We start from the raw sequence: 13,705 nt of genomic DNA on the forward strand, positions 1-13,705 counted from the left end.
TAAGGGTTGTTCTGATGTTATAGAAATACTGTATAAATTCTGACATTTAGCTTAAAAGAGTCCTACAAAAAAAAAAAAAGTGATTGTTCATTTTAAGGCCAGTATGAAGTGTTGGCCAATCATCTGGATAAAATATAGCTGTAGTCTCGGTTGTGTGAAAATAGCCTGGTGAACAGTCTATCGAGATGCCGCCTGGTGCTGATTTTCAAGTACCAACCTCAGGTTTCATGGTGAAAGTTAATGGAACAGGTTGTTGCGGAGCCGCATGGGGTCAGATGGAACGGATGTCTCTTACCTACCTGCTTCATTTCATGGGCGTCATGCAGGCCGTTGATGGAGGGCAGCTGCTGCACGGTGACCCATATCCAAGGTTACATCCGGCAACTGCCTTTGTTCCTCATCATTTGGTTTTTTCCCTCTGAGCGCTCTTGCCTCGGCTGCTAGTCCTCCATATTTGTTCAAATGAGTCAAATTGTAGTCACCAACCCAGGCTCAGTCTTGCTTTCTTTACCCATAACACTTTTTGGTTGAAATGATAGACAGAGGTTGAAAAACAAATAATGGTAATTTAAAATTAATATGTAATGTAATATGTTAATGTGTACATGCACAATGTAATACGTAGTGCGTTTATATGTCATATGTCTCTTGACATGGGTTATTTCTTTTTACAGCAAATATAGAGCATTTGGCTTTTGGTCCAAGTATCTTACTTACTTCTTTTTTTTTGAGCAAACCCCATACATTGTGCTTCATGCTGGGAAAAATTAAGGAAAGCATAAGGAAGCGTTTCTTACTGTTGTTTTCAGAATACACACTGATTCTCTTCTGAACTTGAAATTCTCTGATCTCAGCCTCTTGTGTTTTTTTGTAGCACAGAGCTCACAGAAGTAGAATGATGTATCCTAACATAACATCGGGTGCATCAGCCGGATGTTTGTCTTTTATATGTTTACAACTTTACCTTTTCCACCATTCCGCCATCATTAATAATGTAACATGCAGTCATGTGAAATGCGATTTTTGTGAAAAAAGTGGGCCTCTTGTCAATTATATGTTCAGGCCACCAGCCTCAGTAAGAGTTTAGCTTCTACATTTCACAAATAATCTCTTAGTGCCTTTATTCTCAGCTCCAGTAGCCCTTCACTGTGGATTGCCCATAGGCAGGTTAAGGTTAATCATCTCTAGTTTTCACTTCTCTCTATGCTCTCTCATCTTTTTCTGTCCCGAAGCATTCCGTAGTGACATTAGCAGCTACTAATGTGTTTGACATTTGTTTTAATAGATTTAATTTATGGGTGGAGAAACAATACATAGAGTAAACCAATAAATCAAACGGCAAATGAATACTCTCTTTAACCCGATGGCAATGACTGGAATGCACCCAGCCAGGAGGAAAAAAATAGAGTAAATTATTGTTTTAAAAGGAGCTGTGAGATTAATGAAACATTAAGAGCACTGCGCTGGCTTAAGAGGTCACTGACCACATTTAATAGGTTATTCAATCATACCCAGCTGGAACTCTGTGTGTGTGTGTTCATTCCTTCCTTCACTGAACACAGTGGCACGCACCTTGCATGCCAACAGACTGCCACTAGCAGAGACAGTTTAACAAATGAAAAACCCCTGTGAAGACTGCATGCCCATTGAATGTGATCAGAGCTTATTCCCATCAAAACGAACTGATGACCTTCAAGTGTCACGCTAAACATATCGCTGCGGCTATTGCATAGTTTGCCAATTTATGCCGCGAGTCTTGTGGAATTCTGCCATTTTTGTTTTTCCGCCCTCTTTCAGTGAGGATTATGCCATCCAAGTCTTCTTTCTACATCCTATTCTAAATGAAGTTTCTGAGTGAAAACAGGATTTCACACTCACTGTCAGTCTTTCTCTTTACTGATCCCACCATATTTGTATTTTCAATTATTTTTATTTTTCTACCACACATCTTTTGGGTTGTGCTGACATTGATGCTAACACAATGTGTCTGTTTATAAGTCTAAGTAGGGCATGAAAGGCTTTGCTTAGCCGAGAAAAGAAAAGAAGCCCAGCCAAAGGTCTGTTATGATAATAGTATAAGCAAGTTAGGACTTTGAAATATTACCCAGCAATTCACAGCTGACCAATCAATCAATCAATCATATTCTTTCTAAAGACGAAACTGACTTCTCCATCTAGCAACAGTATAAAAGTCCTCTCATCAGTGCACTTTCTGATGTTTAATATTTATCATATAATTTTGCCCATTATGTTGTTGAGAGGACAAGAACTAGCCTCCAGTAAAAGAAAAGCAAGAGCTTTTTACAAAATGAAAGAATCACTGTGTGGAATTACTATGTATTTTGTGTGATCTTGTCAACACAATTGAAAGACGCTGTGTATCTATAGGCCCCTCTGTAAATATCACAAATACAGAACATGTAACCTGACCCTTTAGGAATCTAATCAAGAGATGAACTTGAGCAAACTTAGCCGAGTAAGCTTAGCCCTCTTCTTTCATCTCGCCTCTTTTAGTGGAACCCCTCTGGGCAAAAGGCTTAAACTGCACCATACCTTTTACTGGAATAAATCAAACACTTTTTAATAATTCTCACTTGGACCTCATTTCATGCTCACTCAGCTCTCTGTTCATCATCCACCATCAGCATGAGCGGAGCCACTTCAGAGTCACACATGCATGCTGTCATCAGGCATACTGCCAGCATGTCACAAGTACAGGATGGCTTGCATCACTTCTTGAGGACACTCAGATAATTAAAGAGGGAAGAGGGATTTAATAAGTGTTTTGGCTCTGCGGCAGTTGATACAGTGACCTGTCTGCAGACTGATCCCCAACTATATGACGGCTTTGACAGCATGTGATTATGGCTGGATATGTGCAGTAAGAAGATGGTATAACACTAATCTGGCTGAATAACAGCAATGTGTCACCGAGCATGCCAACTAAGCCTGGGTCGTTCTGAAGGCGTCCCGCAGCCACACCTCCTTAAGCTCCCAAAGATGCATGATGCACTGCTCATGTTTATCAGCTGCTGCAGGTTGCAGGGTCAGCTCACACAGAGTCTCCTGTTATGGCCTTCTCACTAAAAATAACTTCATTCTTCACATTATTTTGGCTGATAGATAAACTGAGCATTACCAACATATCCATTTCCCAAAAAGCATTATCCGTGTTTAGTCTGCAAAACTCTCAACCCATTACCATCACCAGTTAATGAAAGGTCAAGCCCACTCTGTCCATTCAATATATCCTAAGTAGTCCTGGTTGCTCCATTACCTCTCAACAAGCCTCACGCACACCTGAAGTAACCCCCTGGCTCCACTCTCCGTGTTTTCCTTCATCCATGGCCCCCGTCAACCTGCTCACCCTGTAACAAATTACCAAACAAATGAACCTTCTCGCTGGAGACAAATGAGGAAAAATAGTCTTTGAAGAAGACCATTTATTCAAATCCCGCCTGACAGAGTGGAATCTCTGATCCCATTCCTCTCCTTGAGAGCACATGGCAAAAAAGAAGTCAGGCAAAGAGAAGGGGAATCACATCAGGCATTGCACAGGCTTTCAAATGACAAGTTTTATTGTGCCAAAGTTAATATCTCCGAGACGCCATCTCATGTATCCATAGTAAATCCAGGTAGAATTAAGAGAAAAGATACTATCAAATAAACCCTAGAGTAACCAGAATATCAAAGCCAAACCGACCTCAGCGTTCATGTTATTGTGCTCTTCACAGACTGCCTCTTTAGTATGGCAAATGAAATTCCTAGCTGGGCTATTTCATTTTCTTCACTAACATTTATGGATCAGCATCATATATAAGATCATACACTGTATGCTTCTTCTTGTTTATGGTTTTCCTTGTACACCTGTTCTGGAGGAATCTCAGCAAGGCCTGGTGAATGTAAATGATTTGTGACTAAATGCCTGAAACATTAACTGTTGTCCTTGTGAATAAAACAGCAAGGACTTTATGATGGTCTGGATGTCATACTGTAATTTAAGTCTCGCAGTGGGATGAGACAGAGAGGAGAAAGTTATTCTGGCTGCTTTTACACAACTGCAATCTTTCAAAAGTTAACCCCCCTGAGTTTACCTCTATCGTTTCACAAGTGCACCCCCGCTATGCTGCCATGAAGCTAGGCGCCACTTTAAGGTCATTTTCCCCATGTCTAATTTTACCGTTGGGTACGCTCGAGTAGAGCGCATAAGAGCAGCCATCATTTTAAACACTTGTTTCAGGCGCTATTTCTCTCTCAGTTTATGTGCCTTCATTCTGAGGTGATGGAGTGCTAATGAACAGACAGGCAGATGCATTTTGACTGAGGTCTTATGAGGCTTTCTCGAAGGCCTTGTGTCTGCTATATAACTTTGCCTGAGCCCATCTTAAGGGACAGCCGGGCAGGGTACACAGCTGGGCTCATGTGTAACAACTGAGCCACATCAAGTGTATCAGGTAATCTAAGGGACTAGGAATGATCCGTGCCTGCTATTAGGTGACTATTTGATAGACACTGCTGAGAGTAAATGCAAACTTATGAGTTGTAATGAATGCTAATCTTTCTGGACAAAACATGGCTGTGTCAGCACTGTGCTAAATGCAGTGTTAATCCTTTAAGTAGTGGTCACGATTCAGCTTTCTTTGTTGAGATATTAAATTGGATTTTGCAGGAAAAGATTGGAAGTTTGGCTGGAATCTTTCTGTGTAGATATAAAATTTAATGAATGGATCATAGCCTACTTATTTGGCTTTTTTTTTTTTTTTTACTTTTCCTGTAATAGGAAAAAAAAAATGGTGGTCAGTTGATTGAGGGTTTCCCAAGTATCTGTGTGAACAGACGCTATGGGGAGCCAATCAACAGATCCAGGCAAGAGGAAGTAACAAAGCCCAGAGCTGGAGGTGTTAGATCACTAAAGGAAGAATAGCACACCATGGTACTGTTATCACATGACTCACCCCTGATACAGCAGACTGAGGCCACCTGCCTCCAGAACTCTTCCAACTCTGTCACCTCGCTGTAGGAGCCACCTGAGGTCTCATATACAACCCTCAAGTGCCACATCCAGAGGTCCCTCCTCCATCAACCTGCTATGTTATCTACACTTTCAACTTTTTGACCCCGAACAAAGGATAGATAGCAAATATGAAAGTAACTCACCGTTAATGCCCACACAGTGGCTTGGTGGGGAAGAGCCGTGTCAACCAGTGGCTTTTGCCCACAAGGCGAGAGCATTCTTCACACCTGTCTGCAAGGATAAGTGGGCTTGTCACAAGCAGAGCTAATCTGTTGCAACGCTCAGTCACACTCAATCCCCCAGTGGTACTCTGCTCTTGTCCTTGAATGTCTGCTGGCATTGGAAGCATACATGGGCCGCTGATCAGTCTAACCATAGTGGAAAACATGTCAATGAACGGCTGCAGCATCTCCTCTCCTGGCAGACAGCTTAGAGAACTTTTGCCCTTTGCAGTTTACACTTTTTCATGCTCTTTAGTCTGACATGAACGAGATCTACCTAAAGTGGACACGTGTGCCATCTGTGTGATTCATTAGCTAATATTACACTGTTGGAATCGATGTTTGTCTGAACAATACACTGTCACTCAAGGAGAGAAATGAAAACAATCCAAAAAAAGCTCTTTATCTCTAAAACCATCAACGCTGAGTGAGACACAAGAGAGGGAACAATGAAGAGAGCTGTCAGAGGCATAGGGAGTGCTGTATTATAACTTGGACAGCATTCAGAATATGAAGTGGGCATGCTGATGTGCATTTACTCCCTTATTCATTGGTGGAAATGATACCCATAAGTGCAGCATGCGCTCAGTGTTTTGGAACATTTAAAGTTATTTATTGCGTAAACACTGGATAATAACGACAGAAAAAATAACTATATTATCGTAAAACAGATGTGAAATACAGACCAAAGAGGGGGGGCTATGGGGTAATGTTTGTATAATGCTGGTGGTAAGTAAGTATTGCTGTAGCAACTTATCATGCATACTTTGCATTTTTGTTGAGCATTTTTAAATTAGATTTCCAGATGCATTTTTGGTCTCGTACTAAAAATACATTCTTCCTCTCTAGACAGGCATTGGTTTCCATTCATTTCCCATATGACATGAAAATTTAATGGCAACTGTAGTAGTGAAACCGTAGTAAACTGCAAACATCAAATCTGCATTTTACTTTGCCAAGGAAGCGTTTTCTTTGCAGGCTACAAAGTAAGACAAACTTTCCATACAACATTTCCAAGCAATGATAATGTAACATTGACAAAATTCACAGTGGTATTAATATTCACTGCGACTGATTTATTCAGTGTAAGAGAGTTTGCTAATAATATCATATTCTATGTATCGTATTCTTAATAAATAACTGGAAACCAATGAACATTTGGAAATGGCATTCAAAAATGTAAAATGTAAAAAAATGGTTAGCTGTAGTGTGAAGCATGTGGGATTTGTGGTAAATTGGAAAAAGGATGCAAAACCATTGGCACAGTCCTTTAAACTGGAATTCCAGTGGCTGGTTATATTCTCTGTAATCTGAAGGACAGACGCACCTTCACACATTCACTGAACAATGCCAGAGAACTCTCTCGAGTTTATTTTGTGCTTGTTCGACATTGAGAAATTGCCACAAAAGTAGTATGTAGGATGGGATGTGCTGTATCATCTTATTAATTCTTCCTGTCCGTCATGGATCAGGAAGAAACAACCTTTTTGTACAATGAGAACAAGAACTTCCTTCTTTGCCCACACTCAGAAGAGTTAGTCATAAAACGAAGGTGATTATGACAAACTTCAGTAGCAGCTAAAATTTGTTTTCCATGTCTTTTCCTTTTGATGTAAGATAGTATAGAGAGTTGTTCTGTACTGTGGTTACTTGGTTCCAGCTTAGGAAGAGAGTTACGTGTGTGGAAATGTTACTCTGATTGGCCAAGATCAAAGGATTGAATAATGAAGAGACAATGTCTGGTTTCTGTTTTAGAGTAAAATCTCTCTTTAAAACTGGTTTGATATCAAAGCTGAAGAATGCAATTATAAAACCATAATGCTCTTGAAAAAGCAAGTGAAAGAAGTGGGACAGCAAAATGGGACATGAGGGACGGCACACGTGGAATGAATTTCAATAAATGTCAAACACCCATTTTACTGAAAAACAAAAACGTTGACACCTGTCACTGCAAGTGTAAAATCAAATCAATCAAATTTTTAAAAAAATCAAATAACCTTGCATCACATGAAGTGAACATCCTCTAACAGACAGCTCAAATTTGTTCCATCAATTACAAGCAAAATTGAGTTGTAATTGTGCAGTATCAAAGATCTGTACATGCTTAATAATTTTCAAAATGATTATATATAAATAAAATAATTTGAGCTGAGCTGTCATTGACAGCCATTGTAGCACACGTCACTGCTAGACATGTCCAGATGTTTGACCAACACCATATGTTTTGTCATGTTTTTAGCATAAAATTTTTAAAAAGTGTTGCAGTGCGACAACTTTACACCGACAGATCCTGAGTAATACCCGACGAATTTATAAAATTAGACAAATGCAATTTGTATTTGTTCCTCCAAAGTTTGTCTTCTTCTTCTTCAGATTTAATGGCAGATCAGGCACCATTTGTCACATTACTGCCACCCACAGTAAACAATCATTCAATAAAATGGATCTGGCTCTCTCCATCATTGTTGGTCGGTTAGTGTTTGGAAGGTGCATCCCAATGATTTGTTGTTGCATGCACTGCTGTTCCTCCCCTTAGAAATCACAAAATTTACATTGGAGGGAACCAAGACCAAAAGGTAGCATGGGAAAAGGCACATCTGGTGTAAGATTGTGAGATCTGTGTCAACTGTGTGAGTGAGTTGGCAGCACTGTGCACATGAGGAGCAACAGAATTGCGGCTCTTTAAGCTAATTAGCAGTCTTGCTAGCTTATACTTTGAAGCGCAGTAAAAGAGGATATTGAAATGTTACTTAATATTAAACACAAATCAACTGTCCAGTCAACAAGGAGGAAATTATTCAGACCTACATCTCAGCACATCTATTTAGGTTTCTGTTGTTACTGTTAGTTTGTCTAGTGTAAATGCAAAGCTTACCATCCTCACGTCAACATAACTATGATCTGAAACCAACTGTAAATCCCTCAACTATTTAGTGCCCCAATCCATTGGAACCAGAGTGCTTTCATTTCCAAATGTTAGTATTGAGTGTTTGGATTTCATAAATGCAACAAAGAGAGCTTAAGCAGAAATGATGACTGCTACAAAAAACACAGAGAGATGTGCCAGGAGGACTGAATAATATCAGGGGGCTGATGTGTTTTCAGAATATGCTCCACTGAATGGCACCATTTCAGAACAGAAGTGGGGACAGCCTTTGGCAAAATCTGCTGAGTCAATTGAAGAATTGTTTCTTCCTGAAAGATTTATTTTCAGAGACTATGTAATACAGTCAGGCTCCTTGGATATATAATGAATGCTGGAAATGCGGTCTGCTCATTCATGACTGTGCTGTTAAACATGTAATGAGCAGTGAGCTTTTAACTGTGCTTCTCTGTGAATCATTAACACATTACTCTTCTTGTCAGCTTTGCTTCTGAATTCAGCAAATCTCTATCCTACAGCATGTCACCTTTTTTGCTCTCTGAAATATGAACAATTACAGTTCAGTGAATTTCATCAGAATAATAATGTTCTGCAGGAATTATAATGCTGATAGGCAGTAGATTAGGCAGATAAAATGGCATGTACTTAAAGCAAAGTCTAAAAAAAAAGTCCAGCTCCTACATTTATTGAAAGTTAATAGATACTTGGGTTTCTTCAGGGTGCTGAATGAATGACTACTTGGCATTTCAAAATAATTTCTACAGCAATTTTGGATTTTGTGAGTGTCAAAGGATGTAAAGTATAATCTTTAAGAGTTTTATAAGAAAATCCACATAGGGGTTTTGTGTCTTATTTAACTGAGAGGGTCGTTTTTGACAGTTTTAGCTGGTATTTAATGGAATTGTTAAATGCTTTAAGTTTCACAGAAAGAGTTTGACAGGAACTCTCTCATCCTCATCATTTTACGCCATTTCATTTAGGATCATTAATGATAGCCCTTGTTGGTTTTTGTCTCATGTCACTGTGAAATTGCATGCTTTTCTAAAAAGCCAATCCTATCAGCCTATACCTGCTTTTTTTCTTTTTCTTTTTTTTTTTTGCCCCAGCAACCTTGAGGCATGATGCCTGTACTATCATTCAACTTTAATCTGTGATATTGATCCACACATGCAGCTAGAAGAAATGCATTTATTCACTGTCATAAATCTAGTTATACTAATAATGATAAAATGTAGAAGCTGTTGAATTTAGTGCATTTGTGGTAATCATATCTCTGTCTCTCTTGCAGCCAATCCCACTGGTTCCGGACCGAAGGGTTATCCAGGCACACCGGACGTCTTTAGGGAGTCGAGCAGCACAACAGGCATGGTGGTTGGTATTGTAGCAGCAGCAGCGCTGTGTATTCTGATCCTCCTTTACGCTATGTACAAATACCGGAACAGAGACGAAGGTTCGTACCATGTAGACGAGAGTCGCAATTACATCAGCAACTCTGCACAGTCCAACGGCACAGTAGTCAAAGAGAAACCAGTCAATACTGCAAAGACCTCAAGCAAGAACAAGAAGAACAAGGACAAGGAGTACTACGTGTGATTGTCAAACCTTTGGTCTTTGCAGGACCAACTTAAACATTTATCAAAAAGACAAATCAGGACATCAACATGTGTACAGTATAACAACAAAGATGAACATTATTTAGTCATTTTTCCTAAAAGACAACGCTCTGAAAAGTAAAAATGAAAAAATAACTTTGTTTAGACTCAAGCACTGGTGATCGAAAAGATTTACAGTCCAGAAAGAGACTGATGGGAAAAATGGCTCTGGCAACCAGTTGAAAATGAACTGAATACATATCTAACATGTCAACCAAACAACATTAACCCATCTGTGACTTGTTTCCTTGGCCAGGATGATGTGATCTAACTCCCTTGTTTCTGGTAAACAGAGGAGCACAGATGCACTTTGCAAAGAGGGGTCCAGCATTACAAACTTAATGTTTTCATTTACATTGCCTGTGTTTGTGTTGTTGAGACTTTTTTCTAGAGAAAATGACACAATGCATAAATAAATACATTCATAAGTACGCCAAATATTTACTGTGGAGGAAGAGAAAAAAAAATATCAGGTGACAGTGAATTCAGCGAGGAAAAAAAAAAATCCCTGATGGATGTCTGTGGAATCAGCCAAAGTACTCACCGAAGAGAAGAGGCAGTGATGGCCGGCAAAGACTGACACCTGGCTGACTGAGCTGCCACAGTGCAAAGATGAGAATGGATGGCAGTTTCTCCTGAAAGACTACGATTTAAAAGAAGAATATGTCCATTGTGCCAGTAAGAAATCTGGAGGCCTTCGTTTTCACATCATGTGAACTCAAAGGAGAAAGTTTCCTCAAAGTGCTGAGGATGTCTCAAAAGTGATCATTCGGGAGCCATGCACGCAAAATTATCTTATTACAGTACATATGTTTATATACAGTACAACCACATCTATATGTGCTTTCTGGACTGTGACAAAGTGGTGTTTTATAGCCTGTTGTATAGATGATGCAAACTATAACTGCTCCTCAACCATTTTGGAATAAAACAAAAAAAAAATGGACAAAAAGAAGACATAAGTGTTATTAAGTGTTGCTAGACATAGAAGATTTTATGAAGACATCTGCATTTTTTTTTTCAGTTGGATAATTATTTGATTCTCCCCTGTTTTTACATGTGTTCCTATATAGTTTTTATACAAATGCCAACCAGAGATGGATGATCCCGGACCAGTAGTAGCTTGACTGTTCCCAAAAACTGCACAGGCCGTTGATAGTGGAGAGGCGTGGCATGACAACTTGTGTGGCATCTTTTAAGGATACTGGTAGAATCACTGCCTTCCTCCTCAATCCTGACTTACATGAGTGAGAATGAAGACCAAGAATATGAGTGATGATGATGATGATGGGTGATGACAATGATTAAGATAAATTAACTTGCTGTGTGTGTTTCCAAGTGGTATTATAAGATTGTCCAATGTGTGCTTGGGCTGATGCAAAACCCGAGGAGAATAGCTCAAATATGTCTCCATTTCAGCTGTTCTGTGTTTGTTCTGTCATTCTGTCCGTCAATTCTGCTTTCCAGAGACCTGTACTTGGAATGAGTATGAGGAAAATGACCATGAACTATAAATGATGATTATAAATTCTCTTTGTTTGCTCCTCTTTCATTTCCTCGAGTGTTTTTTTTAAATGTTCAACTGTAACTCCTCTTGTACTCCTCGTAAAAATTAATTATAAAAACTAGTTTTGAAAAATCAAATGAATAAAATATTGCCTAAGTGAACTTGAAGCAGTCTACTGACAGAATGTATCAGAGACACATGCAGGTTTTATATGATTTTCATTTATCATCACGCAGACACTCGTTTCATTAAAAGAGTACTGGCGTTGCACTTCAGTAACATTATCTGACTGAAAGTTTAAAGTAGCAGTAGTGGTTCCCCAGACTTGTAAACAGACTTTCATGTGTAAAATTGGTGGAGTTATGCTTTAAGCATTAGTACTGACATGAGCTGGCTCTTAGTGTAACATTTAACTATTGCATCAATTCATGCATTATAATGATTTGTTAAAAAGAAAAAAAGAAAACACTGACATATCAAAATCTACAGTGGTTGTTCCTAAATTTTCTGAGCAGCCTATGAACAGTTTTACTCCCTGAAATATTGCTTTTATTTACCCACATGACTTTGGTAAAATGAAATAAAAATAACTACTATAAATTTAAAATATAGGTTTGAAGACATGTTTAGGGCCTTTTTAAGCACTATATCGATTGCTTTTAAACACATCTGAATTCAGCTGTATAAAATCGAAGACACCTATCCAGTCACCACGTTAGTTTTTATCTCCAAGTAAACTGTATGCCCCCCATCAGATAAGGCGCCCCCATACTCGTCTGGCTAAATTAACTTTTAGTACTGAGCTATTACTTGATTTTAAATTGAAGTCATAAACTCTCAGCCTCACAGTGGAAAATCTGCCCAAAAGTCTAGTGATAGTCTGACCAAGGATCAGATAGAGCACTTGACTCTGAAGCATGACTCAACACATACACTACATCTATACGCAGGTGCAAATAGAGACAAAGGAAGCGGAAAATGGTGCTTGAACTATACTAAAAGAACAGCTCAGCTAAAGCTTTGCGTCCTACTTACAACTCAAAGTCTTGGTTTGATTTTCAGATAGAGCAGAGGAGAAGGACAGGAATGAAAGCACAGAGGTGTGATAGACTATGAGCTGGATTTAAACCCTTACAGCAAACAGATGGTTCCTCGAGAGAGTCCACCCGACTGTCACAACTCTTCATCAGCTGCTCAAACAGCTTTGTAATGTGATAATGTGCAGTGTATGTTACTGATCTCCATATGGAAATTTCTCATTTCAGTTGGCTCATAGTCTTGCTCAAGGACACTTCAGCAGGCTAGGTGCTTGCTAGCACAATATCACACATCAGGGCACATTCAGACAAAATTAGCACGGTGTTTTGAAGTAAAAAAAAATCAAGGACCTATGCTGGTGTGGGTGTGGTGCTACAAGTACTGGTGAGAAGATGAAATGCAATGGTCTGAACCCAAGTAAAAAAAAACATATATATGTGTGTGTGTGTGTGTGTGTGTGTGTGTGTGTCTGATTTTTTTTTATTTTTGCAGCAAAAACAGCAGTCACTCAGACTGTTTATGTGTACATTTGACCTAATTTTTATTATGATGAACACCAATTATGTCTGTCAGATGTCCTCGTCTAAATATTTTGGACTAATAATCCTCAAGCATCATTAGAAACATTATAAATCTAATTATACATATTATATCAAATAAAATCAAGCCGGTTGAGGAAAATATTTATAAAACACATTTGGAGATATATCACATTTAAAAGATATACTTATTTTCTGTACAGTCCTTGTGGATCTTCTGCCTTGCTGCTGAAAATATAATGCAAAGTTAAATTAAATATGGTTAGATCAAATCACAGGCCAGCAAAAGTGTAGAGGAGTTATAGCACTAACACATACATCTAATATTAAAGTAAAGTAAAAGTAAATGGACATTTCATCATCCTTACAAGAGGCTTCATCATTTCTTCTGAAGGGTATAGGGACTTCATTTAACCTCTGTAGGTCATTCACACCTTGGCGTCATGTGAGAGTCACTGAGGTCAAACACAAGTTGAACAGGTCACACAGCATGTAGCATGTGAGAGTTGTCAGATTCATGTGAATTCAAGCGTGAATTGTTGCAACGTCACTTGGGAAAAGATGTCAAGACATCAGTCTAAGTAGCTGATATGTTGTAATGTGTTGGCCAACCATTACCTCCTCCCTCAGCATCCAAGGACACTTTCATATATAGAGCATCCCTCACTTCTCCTCCAAAGCATCTGTAATTTTTTTTTGTGTGTGTTCCTCTGGCTGGGAGTCTACCTGTCTGAATGTGTTGTTATGTTTTGAAAAGCAGTAGAGTGCTTTGTTTCCTGGAGATGTCCCTGTGTTTTGCCAATCCATATATGGAATATCTATGTTATTCAGGTTACTGTCCACTGAGTTC

The 13,705-nt window shown here is 39.0% G+C and overlaps 1 protein-coding gene across 3 annotated transcripts in view; it reads left to right on the forward strand.

Annotated features, from left to right (window-relative positions):
- Positions 1 to 10,420, forward strand: part of LOC121189347 (neurexin-1a) — a 233,719-nt gene extending 223,299 nt beyond the window's left edge. For all 3 annotated transcript variants that reach the window (XM_041049375.1, XM_041049376.1, XM_041049374.1), the window contains exon 23: positions 9,408 to 10,420. In XM_041049375.1, coding sequence (XP_040905309.1) covers positions 9,408 to 9,712 — 305 coding nt within the window. In that variant the 3' untranslated portion in view covers positions 9,713 to 10,420. The remainder of the gene's footprint in view (positions 1 to 9,407) is intronic.
- Positions 10,421 to 13,705: the final 3,285 nt, after the last annotated feature.

This window comes from Toxotes jaculatrix, chromosome 11 (assembly GCF_017976425.1).
Source record: "Toxotes jaculatrix isolate fToxJac2 chromosome 11, fToxJac2.pri, whole genome shotgun sequence".
NCBI lineage: Eukaryota > Metazoa > Chordata > Actinopteri > Toxotidae > Toxotes > Toxotes jaculatrix.